The following is a 24,068-nucleotide window of genomic DNA, read 5'->3' on the forward strand; positions in this document are numbered from 1 at the left end:
GAAAATAGAAGATGCCAGACATTAATTTCTACCTTAGGACTGTGCTTGGAGCTTGCAAAATATAATCTATAACTTGAAAAAAAAATCACAGTTCCTTAAAGATTCTGAGCATACTACCTATCTGAACCTACAGAAGATTGTTAAGCTCTACAAGTAAATGTTACTTGAGAGCTTGATGGTAATGAATTTCTCTGCAGGGATCATTTTTGACTCTTGTGTCTTCCTGAGTGACGTTCACCTTAACTAATGCTCTTCTTCCATGACACCAGAGGTTTCAAGTTTAGTTTTCATTTTCTGGGTCACTTTTTTGAATCTTTAAAATCTAAGACTTCTTGGAATCTCAGTGTAAATAGTACATTTCAAATAGTAGACTCAATTTGAATGAAAAATTAACATTGTTAAGGAGTTATTATAAAAAGATGGGGCTTTGGGTACTTGGAAAGTGTGGATCTACAGAGTGTATGGTACAGGGAGAAGAAAAGAGGAGAAAATAAGGTTCACAAAGATGAAAAGAATTCCTCCAAATATCGTTTTGTTTTCATGCTTTGCACTGTTGAAAGTCTGAATCTACTTTTGCATGAGGCAAGAGTTGCTTATTTTTAATACATGAAAATACAACTAAGATAACCATTCTCTTGATGGTATAGACAATTCCTGTAAACACACATATCTTGGAATCTGTATACACCTAATATGCTGCTGTTTCAATATAAAATGCACATGTGTCTCCAGTGCATTGAATTCAATGTTCAGAGTACATGAGTTTTGCTATCTTAAAACAAGGATAGGGATTATGGCTATGTATGCTTAGTAGATACAGACATCATCAACACCACCAATTAGCAGAAGCAATTTCTACTTGGCACAACTTTTTTTTTTTTTAATGATTACACAGTGTGAATTGAGGACTGTGTCCGAATCCCTCTCTCCTCTCGAATTAATTTGCCACATTCTAAATCCGTAGATAAAGTGGTTCCGGAAGTGGAGTTGGTTGGATGGGTTTGCTTACACTGCAGTCCATAAAAGAAACAAAAAGCCTTGCATGCAAAAGAAATGAGAAAAATATAGAAAAAATGAATAAATCAGAAGCAAAAATGGGCGTTTAAATGAAAATTTAAATCAAATGAAGCTGGCAAGTATGAGAAGCACATTAAAGCATAACATATACAAGCTTTTAGTTTTCAAATTATTTGCATAAAACAAGACACCTCAAGAGCAAATCGAAAGTTAAAGCAGATCAGTCCATTCTCCCTTTTAATTAGACAGTTTTCTCTAACAAGGTCTCTGAAAATGGTGCTTAATGTTCTCACAATTGCCTTGTAATTTTGGGAAAAATTTCAGGACGAAGCCAGGTTATAATCAATCATCCCCATCTCTAGGAACTTAAGGAGAGTTTCCACTTAAAGGAAGTGGGACTCGTATGAGATTATTAATGAAAACTGGCTACATTATTTGTGGGGTCCAGAACAAAATGGAAATGTAGAGCCCCTTGTTCTAAAATTATTAAGAATTTTAAGACATTGATAGCTGAGCATTAAAGTAGGCCTGTTATTAATTGTTTGTAGTTTCAAAATTCTAACAATACTTTTAAATTGATTGGGTAACCAAATACTCTACAATGGGCATGAGCTTTGTGTTTTGTTTATTCTCATATGCCTACGAAGGAATTCTCTTTAATCACCGTCATCTTATTCAGAATAGTGTAAGCTCTTGATGTGATTTTCATCAAAACTAAAAGTAACAGGCAAAAAATGGTTGACTGTTGAAATCAACGATAATCCTAAGATTTGGAAAAATAGACTCTTTAATATATTTTATCATCATTCTGTACTGTTCATCATTTTTCTGGCAAATATTTTTGTGAATTATTCTTTTACAAAATGTACTTTGATAGAGGTAAATGCTCAGTTTCAAAATATTACATTTATATCTTTATATAAATTGCTTTGCATTAGTACATGTGCTCAGTACCTACACTTAGGAGATGTAACATTTCTCTCAAAGATCTTTTTATATATTTTCCAATTTTGGATTTACTTCTTCCTTGCTCTATCTAGGGTTTCTATCTTAAGGGTAAATAACTGTTAAAGAAATTAACTGAGTTTGGAATTTTTGCACTGTCATTTCAAATAGTGATAATTGAATTTAGTGTATAAGGTGCTTCCTTCTTCTCATTAATAAATGATGGGGCTACAGTACCAGGAGCACCTGACAGGGATTCAATAGCTCTTAGCTCTAACTCAAAAATGGCCATTCTGGGCATCTAGTTCAATAGACTGTTACAAAAAAAGGGCAAGTATCCTTTAAACCCCCAAACTTAAGACAGATAACACAAACCAAAAACCACCCGGTCCTAGAAAGAGATGACTCACCTGCTCAATGTCGTTGTTTTTCCGTGATTTGTATATAAATTCTCCAATGGCTACAAATACAGAAAGGACTAGTCCAGCAGCCAGAACAATGAAGATACCCCCAATATTTTCTACTCCCAGAGCACTGGCCTCTTTGTTGTCTTCCTCAGGGCAGCCATTTCCCCGCCACCATTTCTCTTTCATCATATGCAGTTTCCCCTCTTCTTGTAATTGAAGAATAGCAATAGTAATTTTATCCCGGTAAGGAGAGCCTGTAAGTGAGGTAATTTGGATATGGGTCACCCAAAGGCTGAAGAAGATGTGAAGAAGGATTACTGTCTTAGGGGTAACTACTTTATGGCTGTTGGAAAACCCCAATCCATAAGTTGACTAGCAAAGGGCAATCCTATATTTTGAAGGATCTAACTAATTGGACAGCAAAAGACTGACGTGTTGAGATTAACTCTTAGCCACACTGTCTGTTCCTTTTAAACAAGGAAAAGCTGAGCTGGGAATTCCATGACATCCCGCTGCTTCTGGTGAGTTTTTTATGAATCTTTTCCCACATTAGGGAATTTCATTGTTTAGATTCCACTTTTTCTAGGTTTTTGGATGTCTAATATTTTGACAGCCTGGCTAAATGATCACCAGTACCATTTCCTCTTCTTCCTATGGGAGTAGCTAGACATTTCCTAGTCTCCTTTATAATTCATTGTGGTGATTGACCGATTGCTAGCCATTGGGAGCTAAAGCGATGTATGACTATTTCCAGTCCTGTCTCATAAATCCTCCCAACATGATCCTCTACTCTTTCCCTCTCTTTCCTTAAATACTCAGCATGGGAGAAAGGATTTTAAGTCACTAGGAATACTGGAACCACCAGTTAGAAAGGGATTGGGTCCCAGGATGACTACATGAAGCAGAATCTCTGTTTCAACCCACTGTTGGACCATGACAAGTTCAAGAAATAAATATGTTTTGTGTTGGCCACTAAAAATTTGCAGATGTTGGTTATAGTAATTTGTCCATACTGACTAATACACCTGTTAAGATACTCTTATGAGTAGGTTTTGAATAATTTAAACAACATTCAGCTAGGTTTAGAAAATTTGCAAGCACTTTAATGATATTATTTATACTCTATTTTCTAGTAATGCCTTTGAACTTTTAATTATGTTAGGGCTAGAGAGCATCAACATGGTCCTGCAGCCACAGCTTGTCCAACACTGGATTCCTATGTTAATTAAAGCAAAGGAAGAAATTAAAAAAAAAAGATGGTAAGATTTCTGTCCCTAATTTTTCCTTGGACACTAAGGATTTTTGTAAGTGTTTCTTCTACTTAGTAGGAAAGTAGTACATTCTAGCTCTTTCTGTTTGTAAACTTTAACGTTCTTCTTGGTGGAAATAGAAAAATGCAAAAAAAGTAGCAAATAGGAAAATGTGGCATCTTAGAACCAGAAGAGATCTTAGGAACCGTATAGTCCCAGTCTACTTATTTTTAGAATTGAAGAAATTGAGGATGTGAAGATATGGGTGAAAATAATAGTTGCTGGTAGAGCCAAGAATTTAACTCAATTCTCCTAACTTCTCTCTTAGTGTTATTTTCATTAAAGTTTCTCCCTTCACCCCCATGCCATCTCCCCCCTCCCCCATATACCTTATGTTCTAGGGCATGGTTAGAAAAGCAGAAGATTAATATTGTGACGTGTGTCATTTTCCCCATTCCTCCCAAGACTTCCTAAAGTCATTGTCAGTCCCTCAAGATCAAGTGTAAAAGAAGAGCAAAATGTTTTGGAGTTAGATTGTGGCTTATCAATTAAGAGTATGGATTTTTGGTGAGAAAATGGCTCTTGACAGCCAAATTAAAAGATATTGGCTGCTTGCTTAAACAACTTCAGAATAATGGTTAGTGTCAAAATTAACACCATTAACAATAATATGTGAACAATTAAGTGAATCAAGAGAGCTTTGCTTTAATGTACGTGAAAGTGCTTTGAAGAGTGTGTGAATGATCCATAGGGTAACAATTGCAGCAGTAATCATAGCAGTATACACAGTGGGTACTCAGTAAATGCTGACTGATGCTTTCCTTTTGCCTTCAGGCTGTACAATACCTAAAATATTTCAGGCAGATGGGGATTGGTTCTCTGTTTAAGATGGGTCTCTAAGGAAGGTAATTTCCAGCCTCCTGGTAACCTGTTTAAGCCTTAACTGCTCTCGTTCTCTTCAAGTTTTATTTTAAGTCCCTCAGGAGGCACATTTCCAGAGCTTCTGTCCTGAGAGTCTCTAAGAAACAAAGTCTTCGATTTTGTGTTGTGACTGAGCAACTTTGCCAATCTTTGACTGTGAGAAGGAATTTTAAGCCTTAAGGGAGTCAGGGCAAGACCAGAAGTATGTGGAGAATTGTTTATATCTGAATATATTTTAGCTTCAATTTTTTTTTTTTGTTGTTGCTTAAATGGACTGAATGACATTGGAAGTGATTTATTACAAGTCACTTGAAAAAAATACATATGTATATGCACGGATCTTCCTGAATAGCAGCTGATCTTTCTTAAAGAGTCAATTCATCATAGAAGAAACATCTCACAAATTTATCCAACAGCTGTATTCCCAATGGATGTATTCTCTCTGAGGTCTGCCATCTGTTCCAATTATTCCTTCATTGTTTTAGTTTTAAAAGGATGACAGGTTTATAACCACTATGAAAAATTCCTGGAGTGTATTTCTTTTCATCTAGGGAGGGGGAAAAACTCTTCAACTTTGGAATTTGTATGTCAGAGAATGCATGAGGTTGGCAAAATGTAGACTGAACTGGAATATTCAAATCTCTTTATATCATATTATATAAAATATAGTGATACTCATCACAGGGTCAGCCTCACTCACATGGAGGCTGAGTCATTTTTAAAGCGCTGCATTAATTTAGGAGTGTTTCTGAAAGGACCCCTTGATGCTTCCCCATTCCTCACCAATATTCCAATATTTTGACCTTAGAGTTGTATTTCATTCAGTAGAAGAAATGCCTATTAAAAGTCTCATATTATAGTGTAAATATTCTCAGAAGAAGTGGTACACATTGTTATTTTCTATCATTACTACCAGACTGGAAATTTGGTGGGCAAAGAGGGGAATTAAAAGGTAGTGAAGATGGAGCTGATGATGGAATGGTAAAAGTACAGTTTTCAACTTTATAATTTAATCTAAAGATGGTTCCATTAAGAAACTATAGTTGCTTTTTCTAAGAAGACACAGAATGTATTACAATCAATCATAAGGTCATGATTTTGAAAAGATTCAGGAAAAGGCACCCAGTCCTGGTGTTCTTGTCTGACTCATGGTTCATTTAACTAAAATCAGAAGTGATGGGATATAAAAAAATAACATGTCTAGCTTCTTTCTCCAGTCTTAAAAAAAAAAAAAAAACACAAAGAGGGGTTGTTGCTTGTGAGCTATTGTGAAGTGGTGGAAGGAGGGTTATAAAAAAAAATAAAAAAATAAAATGAGGTGATAAAGCCTGGTTAGGGAGATAGGACATTTTTTCTCAAATCAAAAAGAAGCATAGTAACCTTTTAGTTAGTGTCTAACAATCCCACTGAGTTCTCTGCAAAGCACACCGACTTAGTTTTAGGAGAGCTTATCACTTGAGAAAAAAATGTACACTTCATTTGCAATACTGGCATTTTCATCAGGAAAAATTATTGGAAATAAAGGGGCAAGAAGGTAGTTACAGGTTGCCTAGCCCAATCATTCTGAAGATTTATTTAGAGGACATACATAACAACTTATTTAGAGGAAAAGGAGATCTTACCCAATTGATATAAGTTAATTTCTTTATAGCATATATTTCTAGCATCAGATAGATTGCATGGAGTCAAATTGGTTATGTATTCATGTTCAAAGGTGGAGAGAGTTGACCTTCTTTACCTGGTTAATCAAATTAGTATTGATCAAAAGTTGAATATGGGCTACATAATCTTTTTTAAAAAGTAAATTTATTGCCAAATTAAGCCATCAGGAATATTCACGTAAAATCTGATTTTTTTCATGAAAAATAGAAGATCTGATAATGTTGGGCTCTAACTCCCACAGCTACTGACCTGAAAGGCAGTTGCCCCCTTTAGATGAGTATGTTGTCTCTAATTCTCCATACTTGCTACCATTCCCTACTGCTTCTTCAAACCAACAAGCTTTATTCAATTATACCTGCTTGGCTTCTGTAAGCATTTGAGTTTGTGATCCCTGTCTAGTGTTGAGGGAACTGGATAATCCCTTTCAACAGGTGAAAATAATAATATACCTTGGGTCCTTAATTATCTGATTTAACTGTAACTATGATTTCTTACTGGACTAACCCAGTGGTCTAAGATGGCCTCCAATTCCTCCCCTTGGGAATGCTTATCAGAAAATTACTGATGACTCACTTGAGAAGAGCAGATTGCTACCATATCAGAACCTTATACAATACAGTTTCTGTAGTGAGGGAAATAGAGAGTTTTCTATAGGGAGGTCATTGTCCCTTGAATACAGAATATAGTTCTATATCCCAGACATGCAAGAAGACCTAGCTGTGTGGGTCTGTATGCCTACAAGGTAATAATATCCTTAGATTGAACAGTGGTACAAAATCAAGGACTAAGAATATTTGGAGATTTTATTAATTGAATCTGACATATTGCCTGAGCAAATTATAATTTAATCTTAATCCTTTTTCTTCTGACAGATATAGTTTTACTTTTCTATCTATTTACATAGAACACTAGCTCTTTAACTTTGTCATCTATATGTATAGTTAATTTTGTTGTATTCTAATATAATTTAAGATAGAAAAAAGCTATACAGGCGTATATAGGAACTGAAGAAAATAATGAGAAGAGTGTTAATTAGGAAGATATTCTTTTAACAATATTTGGGGTAAAATAATAAAATCTATGTACTCAAATGTATATGCAATGGTAGAACTTGAAAGAAACAATGAGTTAAAAGTTTATTAGGTTAAATATCTTGGAATCTTCAATTCAGAGCATGCCTATGATCTGTACTGTCATTTCCCTTATTTATTAGCCCACTGAAGGCATTGTAGACTTTCTCAGAATGTAGAGTAGATATCTCTGAGCCCATTCCTTTCTATACTTTGTAAATGACATTGCCCATCTCAGTCTTTGCTACTGCCTTGCCTCTCTTACCTATAGGTGTTCCCACTCCATAACCTTTGGAGTCAATGAGGCCCCCGATCTGAGTGAGGTTGCAGTTTCTCTGCGTCACATACTCAATGTTGGTGGACTCCATCAGCAAGGCATAGTCAGTGGTGAGCACTCGTTGGATGCCCTCATCACTGTTTTTGACCAGGGCAGTCTGCTGCCTGCTACTCATAAAAGCCCACATCTTCTCGTAGGTGGATATCTTCGATTTCTGCAGGGAAAGAAAGCACACCCACCAGCAGAGAGTGCTGAGAAAATATGTCCTAAAGCTATTCAAAACTCCTGGGGTTCAAATAGCATAAGGAGGATTCTTTCTCTTTAGGTAGGAAACCGGTATTGATGATCCTGGGACTTCAGTTTGGTAGTTGAAAGGAGCCCAATTCACTATAGGAAAACCTTTGGAGGCACTGAGGCAGCTGTAGAGGAAAAAGAGATCTTACCCAACTGATGTAAGACATTGCCTCAAGATCCTTTGGCTGATTTCAGTAGGGAAGAAAGAAGATTAGTATCAATGACAACATTTGCCTAAGGAACTCTGGCCACTTAAGAACAAGTCCTTAAGGCCCACTAGGCCAAGGGGTGACTAGATCACCCCAAGACTCTACTCATTTTTTCCATTGCCTTCAACGACTTAACTTCAGTAGGCATTGTTTTGCTTTTTTCTTGTATGTAAGTTTTAATACCTGATCCAACATTCCTTTGCAGGGGACAGCCTTGGGATAAATCACATACCTTCTCTGCTTTATTTATGAAAGAACTGCCAATTACTCTTATCTTTTCTGGAAAACTTAGAGTGAAAATGCTCTTTTCATATTAAAATTCAGATCAGAAAACTCTTCCTACTGTATTTCTATAAGCCTTTTTTAATATACATTCAATTTTAAATTGCAATTATATTTTAGATAATGAGGACTGAATTTCATTTGAAAGTGTTCATGATTTTGTCTTTTCTTTTATTCTTCAGCTTCTTGATTCAGTAATAAGCCATATATATGGTATATATTACATATGCATCTATACCTTCCACTATCTCATTATCTTACTTTCTTTGTTAAAATATACTGCCTAAGTTTTCATATTGCTTAGGTATAAATTTTCTATTCTTTTGAATAGTGATCTGTAAATAGTTTACATTTAATTCTGTAATTTCCATATTGTTCCAATTTTTTTCTGTATTTGTCTTCATTTGCATCAACACTCCCCTCCATTTATTTGGAAGCTGGAAGAGATTATGAAAATTACTGATAATTCCAAGCTACTCCAGCTCTTGCGTTGTATGTGGTACACACGCACACACACACACAGACACATGAGCTTCCTTGGAAGGCACAGAGCTTATCATCTCAGGAGTCCAAGGAAGTTTAAAACATGATTTGGGGCCACAGCAATAAATGGAATACCTGTGGAATAAACTACAGTGTGGTTATTCATGGTCAAGTGTTCCTGAAGGCTCATTCAGTTCCGAACTCTATTTAAGACCTGGGTTAACGCTGTAGGCTTTATGAGTTAAGGGAGGACAGATAGCTTTATTTTGGATTGTTAGGTATTTGAAGAACCCCTTGAGAAAGGTCTTGTGAGACAAATAGCAATTCAATATACAGTAACTTATAGATACTGGTATTTTATGGAAACCATTTTGTCATGATTAGGCCCCTGTGAATTACTCCTCACCCCCACAGATATCTGAAAGTTGAGGTTCATGTCTCCATTAAAAAGGTATGTTTTTGAGGTAGGGTTCAATGCCTCATTTGTTGGGTAATTTTAGCCTGGAAGAGTCTGCTAATGCTAAATTTATAATAAAGAGCTACTTGTACAAGTGCACGGAGGTCAGTCTGTCTTTTGGCAGTAAATGCACTGCTGGGAAAATTATTCTTCTACCAGGAAACTACCTTAAGGGAAAATAATTTTCTTAGAATTATGAAATTTTATGGTTGGTGGAAACTTTAGAAATTGGCTCATTCACGCTGTTTACACAGAGGGGGAAATTTTGGTACAGAAGATTTGGAGAGTTCATGAAAATCACAAAACTGGTTAGTATCAGAGCTAATACTGGACCTCTGGACCACTGACATCTAATTCAATGCTCTTTCCACTGTACTATGCTGATTTTGGGTAGGTGAATGTGAATGTCAATCTTGCCAAAATTCTTCTGAGAATAATCTTAGTCTTATTTGATCTACCTGTGACAATATAGCTTATATTCATGAACTCATGCCCTGAGGTTGTTTGCTACTTGGTATCAATTTAATCCAGCTAGGAGTTAGCTTTCATATAAAAAAATCCATAAAACATCTATTTTTTTCCACAGTATTTAAATTTTATTAAAAATGAATTTTGTAAATAGTTAGAAAACTATTTTTTGGTCTTTGGGAGTTGAGGACAAAACAAAGTAAATGATCACGTTCATTTATGGGAAACAAAGTGGGAGGAGTGCTTTTAGGAATCCAGGAATTGAAGGTTGTGGAAAAGGATGATAAGATTCAACTCAAAACCTTCACATCTGCTATTGAGCCTAATCAGGTGTGGTTCTCAAGTTACCTGCAGTGAAGGACTGTGCATTTTTCATTCCATGGCAGACCTATCTACATGCATGGCAGACCTATCTGTGGTGCTACCAAGTGAGATTAGTATGCACTCATACCAGACACGGCTCACCATGTTGGCACTTAATAGCCCTCAAAGTGGTCTACATTATTGGAACTGTATCCATTAATCATGTTCTTTTTCTTTTAAATTTTTTTTATTATTTTATTTTTGGCTGTGTTGGGCCTTTGGTTCTGAGCATGGGCTTTCTCTAGTTGTGGCGAGTGGGGGTTACTCTTCATTGCAGTGCACGGGCTTCTCATTGCAGTGGCTTCTCTTGTTGTGGAGCACAGGCTCTAGGCACGTGGGCTTCAGTAGTTGCAGCACTTGGGCTCTGTAGTTGTGGCATGTGGGCCCTAGAGCATAAGGGCTTCAGTAGTTGTGGCTCACAGGGTCTAGAGCACAGGCTCAGTAGTTGTGGCACACGGGTTTATTTGCTCTGTAGCATGTGGGGTCTTCCAGGGTCAGGGATTAAACCCATGTCCCCTGCATTGGCAGGCGGATTCTTAACCATTGCACCACCAGGAAAGTCCCTCATTAATCATGTTCTTGGTGCCACCACAATATCCAAGAGCCACAGAACTTCTAAAGTCTTACTCTCAATTTCTTTTATCTCATCACAGCTTAGTAACACAATGTTCCCTGAGTCAACACGTTTGTGTTGACCACCACACATTAACTAGCACTGCTCTGTGGAGCTGAAGGTCATGGATTTAATTCAACCACACTTACTTCTTCCTTTTTGGAGTAGAAGGTTGTTCTAGGCTTGAACTGCCTGAGGTACTGGAAGAGAAATCTAGCAGGCATGGAATTTGAACCATTGAACAGCAGAACTTTTTCTAAGAAAATGATCACTTGGGGGACTTGCTCAAGTTGAAGGCATAGGGAGCATTCTAAATTTCTTTGACCCCCTCCTACTATTTTTGCTCCAGCCTAATAATGGTAAACATAATGGGACAGGGAATAGCACCCTTCTGCTTTTATTTAAAGTTCTCTTTCATCATTTAGAAAGTTTGCTGTTGTGGGGATCCATTGTATTCTACATTTGAAATTATAGACTGTTTGACAAGCGGGAGAGCTTAGATAAATAGGAAGACCCAGAATGTGGCTAAGGAATAACTTTTTTAACAGTTAAAAATATCTATAGATGGCTCAAGCACCTTAGGATATAGTGAGTTTTCTACTACTGGAAACGTACAAGAAGAATTTCATGGATGGATGAGTTTCACTTAAGGATCCTTCAACACACAGGTTCTACTCACTAGACCAACCTTTTCATACTACTTATGCAGGTCCTGACATCAAGGACAGTTAAGTGCCACCCAGGGGTCATATTGGTTAGTGAAAGAACCAATACAGAGTCACGACCTCTTTCCTCCTTATTCTTGAGTTCCATCCACTGTCAACCATGTTCTGTAATGTTTATTTTTTGTTTGGTCAAAAAGTACTATTCTAAGAGTAGTTAAATTAGATTTATTTCTTTTTAATAGACTATTTTTAAGACAGATTTTAATAATTCTTAAAAATAGAAGCATACTTCATGGGACATTATCATAAATATTAAAAGACTTAGCAAACCATTTGAATGACAGTGTGGATGTTTCTGCACTTGTAAATCTTCTATAGTCTCAGCCTGCTAAATTGTTCTAAATGATATATATTTAAAAAGATGAAACAGTGATTGCAACTTATTTCACTGAATATGTCAAACGTGAATTAGAATATTTGTAAAGTACTCTGAGCTTCTTACCAAAAGTCACAAAAACTGAAAAGTCCTCATTTATTAAATCTGAAATCATCCAGGTTTTTTTTTTTTTTAATCCTAGAAGGGAGTCAAGGTTAAATGCATTTACTTTGTCTGGTTAAACCTGATTATGTGGCTATTCTGATGCTGATGAAATGTTGGCAAAGAATAAGCATTCTTTTCATCTAAAATCTGTTATAAGGGAGTATTACTGTATCACCATCTGATGACTGTTGTTTATTTCTCTTTTTTCTCCCATAATGCATGCAAGTTAAACACTCAATGGGAAATAATTTACAATGGGTCTCTGTGCAGTTAAAAATTATTTATTGAAAATAGTAATAATAACTAGCATGTGCAGTGTTTACTGTGTGCCCAAAACTATTCTAAGCACTTTGCATGTATTAATCTATTTAATCTTCACAGTGTTCATATGAGAAAGGTACCATTATTATTTCTCCTTTACAGATGAAGAAACAGAATGCCACATAAAGAAATGATGAAGCCAGGATTTGATCCCAGCAATCTGGCTCCAGGGTTTATGTTCTTAACTATAGGGAATCAACTGTTTATTTTAATACACAGAACATCAAACTTATGACTCGGCTAATGTTTTAGCATCACTGACACATTTTCTTAAGAAATAATTTCAGTAAATAGCTGTGGCATCTTTTCTATTATAACTAGAGCTGCTGAAAATCTTGTAGTCATGACACAATGCATGGAAACAATTTATATGAATTTAGACAGCTTATATTTGTTTAGACAAAAAAATTAGACAGTGTTTTAGGAAGTGCAACAGTTGGAACCTGGAAGGAAATGTAGATATTGTTTATATTTTTCCTTATTTTGTATTTCATATAGTTCCATTGTTTTCAGTTTCAGGGTTTCTGCTATAACAGGAAAAGTATGTGTAAATTCTGGAGTGTAATACAATCTTAAGACTGATAGAACCTGCATTTTATAGACATATCCCTCTAATATTTCATTTTTACTGAAATAAACATTATTTAACACATTATTTCTTCAACCAGGTTATAGGGCTTCTACAGTAAAGATGTATAATCCTATTATTCAGTAGAATGAACAACTGTGCAATTCTACTTCAGACCAACATGCTTAAAGATTTTATATATATACCTGTTTATATGTTTATTTTTACATATATCCACACCCCACACATATATACTGAAGGTAGATTATTGATATTTGATTTTTGTTATCTTGTCAAAAATGATCATATAAATATGGTAAATATACGCTTATTGAACAAATAAAACATCAAATATAATTACATTTTAAAATCTGATCTCCAATTTACTTTTACTTTACATAAATGCCAATTTCAAAAAAAAAAAACAACACCTTAAAAATCAGTCAAAGACATGGAAATCAGCCATGTAGAAATCCAAACTTATAAAGCAGATATATCAGAGGTGAATAGTTGCCTTAAAAGCAACCATTTCCTCTAACACAAGATCAGATCTATCATTTCATGAAATAATAAATTCTCATGGACATTTAGGTTGTTTCCATGTCCTGGCTATTGTAAATAGTGTCCATTGTAAAGCAATTATACTCCAATAAAGATGTTAAAAAAATTCTCATGGATTTAAAAAAATATGATTTAATTTTAAAAAATCACTTTGAAGGAAGACTCTCAGATGAAAGCATTTATACTATAGTGAGGGGCCTGTGTCTTTCAAATGTATATAATATGATCATTGCAGTTGATTTTGCTCTTATCTTGAATTGATAGAAAGTTATGACATTTGCAGAATTTCCTAGGCTATAAATTCATGTGTTCCCTTTTAAAAAAATTCCCTCAGTGGGATTTAAACACCTTTGCTAAAACATTTTTCATGTTTTTATCCTGTCTAAAGATTGGTCCATTACAGGCAATATAACAGGCTTTGAAAAAGGTTAACTTTAATTGACCTCATGGATTTCTCCCTAAACAAACACATTTTTAAACTATAGGGACTTAACATTTTGGACACTGAAGGTAAAATTAGCTAGATCTTTCAAACATCAGCTAATAGCTCTTATGTGAAGCATGCCTTCCTATACAGAGAAGTTTGTGAAATGTCTTTCCTTTTGTGCTTCACTATGTGACTATTTTTGTCTGAAACTTGTCTCCCCATAATGGCTCATTGCTTCACATCCACTGGTGCAGTGTTCAGTAACTTTCTTGAAACGTCTTCTGGGTTAATGATAGCACCTAACCACTCTCTGGAAGGAGGTTATAAAGGTTAGAGAGTCCATTCCCACAGCTGGTCCAAAGTCCCCAGACCATGAAAGCCAGTAATGACAAGTCTGTTACAATTTTTTTAAACCTATTTTATTCAAGTCATTTTAGACTGAATCATGATCTAATCTGTGTAATCCTCTGACTTGGGTCTGAGAGGATAGTGATTTTTTACAGGGCATCTTCTACTGAGAAGCATTTCTTACATGAGTATTTTCTACCATTCTGGCTCACAGGGACTTCTGATGTTCATACCACTTCCTGTCTGCACAAGGCATGCTACTTAACCACATGTTGCATTGTATTTAACACGTCTGTGTGCATCTTGTTTCTTTATTGCTATTCAGGTCTTCAAGCCTTGAAAAAGTTTATATCTTCCCCTTCCTATCTCTTACAGTGACAACCTCAAAAACTGGTCAAATCGGAGATCCTGGAAAAAATATAAATTAAACTGAACTGAGTTGAACTGCCTTATTCTGCTTCTCAGCTGAATTCTGAGGGTAGCCTCACCATCTGTTGCTTATCTACCATCTGGAAGTGGTTCTTCTGCTAATTCCTATATGTGCTCAGCAAAGCTTCCAAGGACTGAGGTCTTTGTCTGACTTGGCCTCTGAAAGTCTTAGAGATTTTGGGCACTGGCACTCTCTCTGGACTTTTCTGTCCAGTAGCAGAAGGCATACCTCCCAGGATCAGTAAGGAAGCTGAACAAAGACCAAACTAGAGTTTTTGGGGGTTTTTTTGGTAAATTCAGAAAGTTGAAAAAAGTAGGACAAATAGCTAAAAGTAAGGGTTGGATGTTAATGGTGATGATGTTTTTGGTGAGAATTATAATAATATTTAACATTTTTCCCTTTTTTATTTAACATTTTTATTGTTCCAATTTGCCATATAGTATTATAAACACACTACCTCTATTAAGTTATTTATTTCTTAAAATAATATTTTGAGCTAGATATTATCCTCAATTTACAGACAGGAGAATTGAGGTAAAAAGGGTTTAAATAACTTACCAAGGTCTACATAGCTAATAAGCAGTAATGTCAGAATTTGAACCCAGGTTCTAGAACAAAACTTTACTGTAAGTTTTAATTTATATCACAGCATTTTATTATAGTCATAACTCCTGAGAGGACTGGCTGGTATCCCTAATCTCTGAACAATGAACCAAAACCATTATTTCACTTGGATGATGGTTTGCAAGAGACATTGAGAAATCTCTTTTTTCAGGCCTCAAATGGTTCTTAAGCTTTTACATGATAATCCTTTCTTCATCTGGGAAAAAAAAATGAGTTGATAAACTATCACTGTGAGATCAAAGTTTGGGCTATTCCATTTATCCATAAGTGTAATTAATAGAATTACACAGAGAAAAAATTTTTGCACATGTCCTACTTTTTATGAGACATGGAGAAAATCAGTGCCTTAGTGCTCCATATTAAAAGCAAAAGTTGTAGTTGGATGCCGTTGCTGTCAATGTTCTTGGGTATAAAAGAGGAAATGGCCTTAGGAAATCTGTCCCCAAGTTGTGTCCACAGAACTTGACTGTGAACTGACTATTCTTTGTATTTCTTAAGATGATGAGGGTGGTCTCAGACAGTGCGGAGGGCAGGAAAAGCCTTTATCATTTAAGATTTTGAAACAATTGAAAGGACCAAGCAATTCAGCAGCAGAGAGATGAAAAACCAATATAATTAATATCATATTATTAATTAGTATTATCCTGAGTAGAAAATCAAAGGGAGTTTGTTAAAAATTCTCTTAAATGAGGTCTCTTGAAGTTCTGAATTATTGGTATACTGATTTATAAAAATATTCTATTTAAAATTGTTAGCCAAGGACAAATAAATGGTCCCCTGATATTTGGAGGATCTGCTAAAATATCTTCAACAGTCCTTGGACAGTTGATGAAACACTCTGCCTCTCTTTAACTTTGACCCGGTAATTGGTCTACTGGTGAATGACACCCTTTCACCAAATAGACGTTATATCATCCATAGGGTGCAGATGACCTTGAGGAAGTGTAATGTTTAATAAGCATCATTGACTAAGTGCCCTTGGCCACAAAACTTAAAGTTGTTCTTTTCTTCATGGGCATCAGCCAGGATCTTGAGGTGTCCATCTGTAAATCTTTGTGAATGTATGTGTAATTGCATTTACGATTTAATCTCAGTTCTTTGCGTAAATACAGTCCCTGGTGATCACTGTGGTTGTTCTACATACAAATGACTCAATGAAGGAAAAGTGCTTCAGCTTCCCTTGTCTCAGACATGTAGTACCTTGACCCAGCAGTTGCTTAATAAATGTCAGTTTATTCCCTCAGCCTTGTCTGAATTCAGATGATGGATAGTGAAACCTCACCTGACCTATTTAAAAAAAAAACAACAACTTTTTTTCATGTTGAAAATCAAATATCCAAATCTGAAATCTAAGGTCTTGTTCTCTGCAAGAATGACAAAGTCTCGAAAAAAAAAGTCAATGGCTTTGGATGGAAATTTTAGTGAGCAACTTCTGGTCACACTTTTCAAGCAGAGATTTCACTAAAAACATCCCTCAACTGTGACCAAGAGACCACATATGAGGGGTTAGTGTATTTTGTTTGTTTATGGATTTTGGTAACTTCCATACTCCTTTCCTCCTTGCAAATGCCTATTCTTCAGCTGTAAAACAACTTAGAGTCATCTTGAAAGCAAAGAGACAGGTTCACCATTTGGATGTGCCAAAGGGATATTTTTGGGGTACTGGGGGGACAAAAGCACTTTAGTTACACTGTGTGATGGAAAAGTGCTTCTTATTAGAAGTTTCCTTGTGATTGAATGCAGCTGGGACCCATGTGAGCAAGGCTTATGCCCCAATAGTAGATCAGAATGTGCTAGGTTAGACCAGGCAAAGGCAGATTTCCTTATTGATTCAACAGCTTAAGAGAGGATACTGTCTTTGATTAAGAGAGAAAGGGAGGGAGGGAAGCCTCAATGGCAGTGATACATTAATGTAGAGCCAGGTCAAAACTGAGTCCTTGTGACCTTAACTGCTGTCACTCAGTGACAGGGTAGAACTACCCTGAGAGCTAAAAGGCTGGAACATTTCTTTCCCTTGCAGAATAATGCAGCTTAAAAATGCTGAGTGTGTATCCCTCTGAAGCTTTCTGACAGCTTGCCTCCCTCAAGGGGAAAATTAAATCGGATTTAGTCCTTGTTCTCTTTTTGCAAATAAATTCCTTCTTGTTGCTAGGCTACAAGATAACTTTTAAATCGAGGAACATAGGACAGTGTCTCTTCCTCTGTGGATCTCTATGTATCCTTCCTGCTATGGTCTGAATGTGTCCCCCCAGATTCATATGTTGAAATCCTGACCCTCAAAAATGATGGCATGAAGAGATGAGGCATTGGGGAGGTGTTTAAGTCATGAGAATTGAGCCCTTATGAATGGGATTAGTGTCCTTATAAAAGAAGGTCCTGTGAGACCCATGCCCCTTCCACCATGTGAGGACACAGCATAAAATCTACGACCTAGAAGAGAGCCCTCATTCAACCATGATCTTGACTTCCAGCCTCCAGAACTGTGAGAAATAAATTTCTGTTATTTATTAAGTACCCAGTCTGTAGTGTTTCATTATAGCAGCCTGAACAAAGATACCTCCTCACCTCCCTTCTTTCCTCCTTCTCTCCTCTGATAGAATCCATCGCTCTTAGATTTCAGTAGTGTATTTGTTCATTTATTAAAAACATGTTTTCTGAGTGCCTACTATCTCTACTATGTACCTACTATGTGCCAGGTACTGTTTTAGGTTCTGAGGATATAATGACAAACAAAAGAGACCAATTGTCTACCCTCAAGGAGGGTAGAACTTCTAGAACTCCCTGAAGTTTGTCTGAACACTGACTCTTTCATCAGTAGCTTTATAAATTTGTGGCAAGTTATTTAACTGAGCTATACCTCATTTTCCTCATCAAACAATGGGGATAATCTTAGCTCTTAACTCAGTTGGCCTTTATAAGGATAAAATGAAATACTGTATGGAAAGCATTTAGGAAGAGTGTGCAGTTATGAGCTAGTACAGTTGCGAGATTAACATAGAATTATTTCAGGGAAATACAATATCCAAGCACACCCAAGTCACTCTAGGGTCCTGCCAGGAAATGTGGGAACCAGCACCCTTTATATTCAAAGGTATGTGAACAGAGACAAATCAAAATGAGATTAAAGGATACTTTGTGAATACACTGATTGTTTTCACAGTGGCGAAGTCAGATCTATGGCTTTTTCAAAGGGTAGCCTCTCCCTCTTTTATATTTATAATGTGCATCTTAGTAGTAGTAGAATCTTCTCTACCTCTACTCGCCCATTTCCCAATACTTTAAAACTTTTTGATACTGGTGAAAGAGGTAAATCATTTCAGATATGTTTTTCAGACATACTCAGTTCTCCTTTGGCAGTGTCTCTCTGTCCTATATGCCTTGCAGGTAATTTTCCTAGTTTTTGACAAGTGTTGTGATGAATTACTAGCTGTGGGTAACGTGTTTCTTTACAGTACTGATTTTAGGAAAATTCAAGCTTTCAGAAAGTTGGAAAGCCATACATTTAATGTAATTTGTCTTGAAAACAACACTTGTCCAAAGAAGAAAGAATCACCACACTTTATACCTTCATTAAATCAATGTCATATTTCTTAAAATTAAAAAAAAGTTTAAAAATCATCTTTTTTTTAACATAGAGGAAAAGAAAAATCCTAACTTTTTACATTACTCTTTTTTATATACCTCTGGGTATAGTTTACTCTTAAAACAAGTAAGTTTTTATTTGTTTATTTATTATTATTTTAATGTTAAACTGCATTTACTGCATAAGTAATACGTATTTTTGTGAAATAATACTGCTATACAAAGAAGTGTTCCCTTTTTTTTTACCCTTAGTTTTTTGTCTCTAAATAAATACTCTTCACAAGTCAAAGTAGTCCTCTCAAACCTTGGGTGACAACTTCATTTTCAGTAATCTGGATGTGAAACGTTGACAAAGGTGTTTTTAGAGTTTATTTTGGTTACAGTTGCTGTTTTCCTTTTTTTCACATGCACAAGTACCTCTTACAAGAATGTTCTAGCCTGGCTGTGTCATAAACCAAGTGTGTGATTTTGAGCAAATAATTTAGCTTCTGTGGGTTTTGTTCTCTTCATGAGTAAGGTGAAGGGCTGAACTTTCTGATCTCTAAGGTTTTTTGTCATCTCTAAAGGTCCCAGGATCTATTAAAATCCATTTTCCCCCCATGGGAGATATAGTATCTGAGATTTGATAATAAAAGTACTGCAGCTTATTCTGTAAGCAAGGTAGAAATCAGTTTCATTATTCTGGGTAAGTAATTAAAAAGACTTGAACAACAAAATGCACTTGACACTAAAACCATATTGATTCTAACTATAGGAAGGCTATCGGAAGGCTATTGGAAGGCTTCAGGCTGCTCTAGGAGCACTGTCCCCATTGGTGCAAATGCAATATTAGACTGGAGTCCCCTGGGATACTTTTGGTTTTAATTTTCCAAATAAATACCAGTATCAACACATTTACTTGTCATCTGCTCCTGCCTCCTCCAGTACAGAACAGGAAGAACAAAACAAAGATATTCAAGCATTCTGATTGTCATAATTTCAGGTTAAGTAATCTTTACTTTTGTGGCTTCTATACATGAGTGATTAATTAATGGGTATAAAGACAAGAAAAGATATTGAAGATACTGACCTGTGGATCTGAGTGTACTCAATTGGGGATAGAGGGAATGATACCTAGATGGGCACTGAAGAAATTGTTTTATGTGACAGCTGAGGGTACCTTGTAATCAGATTTTGCCATTAGACATTTTATTTTATAAAAAAGTTGCCTAACATTTTTTTGGTTTTCTTTGGACGGACTCTCATTCCACAACATCCTCCCCTCAGTATGAGATAACCGCTGAGAATATATGGTCAGTTCCTTACCTTGAAGAAGGTCATTGTTGATCCATCTCTGACTGCCCCATATTCTATCTTGGTTTGTTTTGCCAGGTCATCTGCTGAATCAATGGGGGATTCCATTCGCTCTACTGTCAAGAAGGCAGCCAGATTGGCAGTGTAGGATGAAATGATGATTAGCGTGAAAAACCACCATATCCCTCCAACTATTCTGGTTGATAGAGCTTTGGGCATCAACTCTGATCCTGTGATGGTATCATCAGAGTAAGAGAGTTAAACAGTTAGGAGAGAAGGGAAGACCCGTGATTTGACACTAGCCTAGAGAGATAATGCATTTTTGTGACACAAAACTATAAATCTATGAAGGTTTTACTCTCTTGTGTGTAGGTGAATAGATGCATATTTTTAGAAAATGAAGCAAAATCTAAGCGATCTTTTATCATTTATCAATGCTGCTGTTTAAAATGTGATTTATTGACATTTGAAGGCATTACATGATTTTAACCCTAAGATATTCTATGTTTAAAATTTATATAGTTTAGTTGCTTAGATTTGAGTTTGTTTGCTTGTTTCTGCTGAAAAGTCAATCCCAGACTTCTGGACTTTTCTTACTGTCTGATATGCATCTTATTGTTTGAAATAAAATGTTCTAGGTTGTACAACTGTGAAAGCTTTAAAATGCTAACTTACTTTTATTTAATCTTAAAGAATGAGAGAGACTTTCAAAAGATTAACATATCATGTCATTTATCACATGTACTTTAATAAAACACTGGAGTTTCACAAATCAAATGAAATTGGATGCAGCCATATTTGACAGTAGATGAATCATTTTTTATTGCTTTATGTTACTTTTGAAGTCAAAATTACTTTTTTAAAGTAGATTCTTATTTAACTGAAAATAATATATTCACTGAAAAGGCACAATTTTGTCCTCAAATAAAGTACTATTTTTAAATTATACTTCAAAGACTGGCTGTTTTGCAGGTGGAAAGGGGCCTTTTCTGCTAAGAACATACATTTTAGATGTTATCAGATGATTCCTGATTATTTGTAAAAAGGTAATATAGAGGCATTTAATGTATTTACCAAAAAAACCTTTCTCTCTTAAAGAAAGGGTGCATGTGTGAAGTTTACCTACACAAAGGACAAACATCTGTGAAAACTCTCTAGCTCAAAACTTTTGATCAAACTTATGGAAGCCCATAAATCCAACAGTAGAATCAAAAGGGACAGAAGGGTATATGCAGCACTTACCCCAATTTTATCAATTCATGGATGGATTTTTGGTTAATCTGCTTGCTTGAAATTCACCATTGGTTCTGTACTTAGCATTTCCTCCATGAAGTTGGAGGAATGTTAGAGTTTATGGGACCAGTTAAAAAGTGAAAGGGAAAAACCCTAAGTTAAAAAATCCAAAGTATGAAGTTCAGCAGGTGAATTACCTGGTTTTAAAGGAGTCTTTCACTTTTCTGATTGGGTGTTTTGAAGTTTTGTAGTTAATGACTTAAGATAGAAGGGGACATTGGAATTTACGAATCTACAAATACATGAGTTTATGCTCAAGTTTAATCTATAAACAGATACAAATATTGCTCATGAAATCAAAGCCAGCTCATGGTAAGCAGATAAAGGTTGGCAGAGTTTCTTGACTTTGAATTAGATGTATTCTTCTAAAGTTATTAGGTATCTTTGTGCTTTATTGTCTTTTAATGAGGTTATTGGCTTCGCTGTGGTTTTTATTTCCTTCTTTTGTTTGTTTGTTTGAATTTGGGTGTGTAATAATACTCAGATTATAACAGTTTTCATTAAATTGCCTCTAAGAATTTAGTAGAATAGTTTGTTGCTCTCTTGTTTTAATCTTTCAGTTTAATGGGATTTATATGCCTGTGGGTGTATGTGTGTGTTTAATGCCCAAGTTTGTTTTATATCTTTGTACTTCATTGATCTAGCAGCCTTGTGGCAGTGTGATATTATTTTAGATTTTTCATTGGCTATCATTATAATACCATTTATTTCATAAAATAGCCGTGGGAAATAGGTAATATAGTTAGTAGATATATTTTCTTAGCTTATAGGTATAGATTTTCTGCTGTAAATTTATCCTTATTTTATTTGGCTGCATTTGTGAAAAGATCAGATTTTAATTTATTATTTGTATAATTATGTATTATATGGCAGTAAAACTGGACAGACGGATAACCAGCTGTTGACATGTAATGATAAATTCACATCTATCACACTTTAAACTAATACATATTTATACTTTTGGATGAAGTGGTCTTGGAACTTAAAAATAATTTGTAGAAACCTACTCAGGTTACATTTCAAACCCTTGGTAGATGGTATGAATTATATTTCTCAACATTTCATCTTTTTAAAAAATTTCACACAATTTTGTGACTTTCATGACTCTCAACATTAATTTACATACTTAGAAATGACTTCGCTCAAGTAGAGATGATTTTTCTAAGTTCAGAACTCTAGAGTATGAAGTTATGAAAGTAATAAAAATAGAATAAAACATCATTAGAAAATATTTGGGATGAGAGACAATACTTGCTGAAGTCTCTTTACTGCCTTTTATGGCAGACATGACAGCCAATCCTGATCCAGACTTTGCTCACGCTCTGTAGAAAAGAGAAAGCCTGATCATCACATTAAAAAAGAAATTAAACAAAATGATTTCCAAGTGAGTACAGTGATAAGCTTCTGCTAACAAGAGCACAACAGTCAATACATAAGTTAGCTACCTGGTCCAATGTCACATGCTAAGGACAAATGCACTAACAGTCACCAGTACTGCAAATTTTTACATTTCAATATATGTTTCACCTGACAAATATTTTAAACTTCTTGAAAAACAAGCAGAGTCTGGTTGGGGTTGACTGTCACGTACCCAAGGTAATGGTAACTAGCAGACACTGCATCCCACGGTTTGCTGTGAATGATGGGAAACTCCAAACAGGTAGAATATAAAAGAGAAATTTTAGGGGCGGGAACACTCATATGACAGAAGACAGTCACAGTCATATGTACATGCACAGACTTGCCGTGTGCTCTATGAAACCCAAGTCTATATTTTTCTATTCTAATGGCACAGGAAGGCAAGCTATAGGGAAGGAGGGGAGTCTCTCACTCTTTGAAAGTAATTGTTCACAAGATAAATGCCTTAAAAAGTAAATGCAGTGGTAAAGCAGTATATATCATCTAATGAGTTTTCCTGCAGGATTTATAGTTCTGTGCTATGCTCTAAACTCATGCAAGTGATTTCTAGTAAATCAGGTGCTGTGTCTAAACCTATTTGGCAGTGCCTGAATAAACTACAGTTAATTGCATGATGAGAGGTTTTACTCACTCTCTTCAATTATTTTGTATTTCCACACTAGAAACCCTTGCTCTCTCTCCCTGGAATTTTTAGAGACAGACTATATACATTTCGAGTAGATGATAACAACTCCCTCATGAAAAGCCTTAGGGTTCACACCTAAGTAACAGACATCTTTAATATATATCCTAGTTGAAATTTCCTTTGCCAATTTATTTTGCAACTTGTTGTCAAATGAGCAGATATTCCAAACACAACAGCATCTGTGACTTATGATTTTCTTAAATAAATGCACTTATCTTGAGAATGGTTTTCTATATCATACGTTTGGAATCAAAGCTGAGGAATATCCACAAAAGAGTTGGATTTCTTCCAAAGGTTAAAACAACTCACTCCTCCCTCCCCACCAAAATCAAAATCTTCCAAATCATAGAAAATGTATAAAATATATTACATTCCTATGGTTTGAATTTCATTTCCCCCAACTTCCCCAGTTTACTGTTGCTATGGTTACCAACTGACGGAGATCGTAAAAGGTTACCGGGAAGCTAAGATGAATCCCTGTAGGGTCTGTCAGAGTGGTAATTAGTTGACAGTTTTAGGTACTGTGAGCTATTGGAAGAATGTAAGTCAACCTAATTTTCAAAGGATTCAAACTTTAATCCTTTTCAACCTCT

At 35.6% G+C, this 24,068-nt stretch overlaps 1 protein-coding gene across 8 annotated transcripts in view; it reads right to left on the reverse strand.

Annotated features, from left to right (window-relative positions):
• The window catches only part of GRIK1 (glutamate ionotropic receptor kainate type subunit 1), a 427,625-nt gene that overhangs the window by 15,122 nt on the left and 388,435 nt on the right, over positions 1-24,068 (reverse strand). For 7 of the 8 annotated variants that reach the window (XM_032630340.1, XM_032630338.1, XM_032630343.1 and 4 more), the window contains 3 exons: positions 20,091-20,308; positions 7,538-7,763; positions 2,373-2,623 (listed from right to left, as the gene is read on the reverse strand). In XM_032630340.1, coding sequence (XP_032486231.1) covers positions 2,373-2,623; positions 7,538-7,763; positions 20,091-20,308 — 695 coding nt within the window. Of the gene's footprint in view, positions 1-887; positions 1,038-2,372; positions 2,624-7,537; positions 7,764-20,090; positions 20,309-24,068 lie in introns of those variants that run through there. The other variant, XM_032630339.1, reaches the window with a different exon arrangement.

This window comes from Phocoena sinus, chromosome 4, assembly GCF_008692025.1.
Source record: "Phocoena sinus isolate mPhoSin1 chromosome 4, mPhoSin1.pri, whole genome shotgun sequence".
Lineage (NCBI taxonomy): Eukaryota > Metazoa > Chordata > Mammalia > Artiodactyla > Phocoenidae > Phocoena > Phocoena sinus.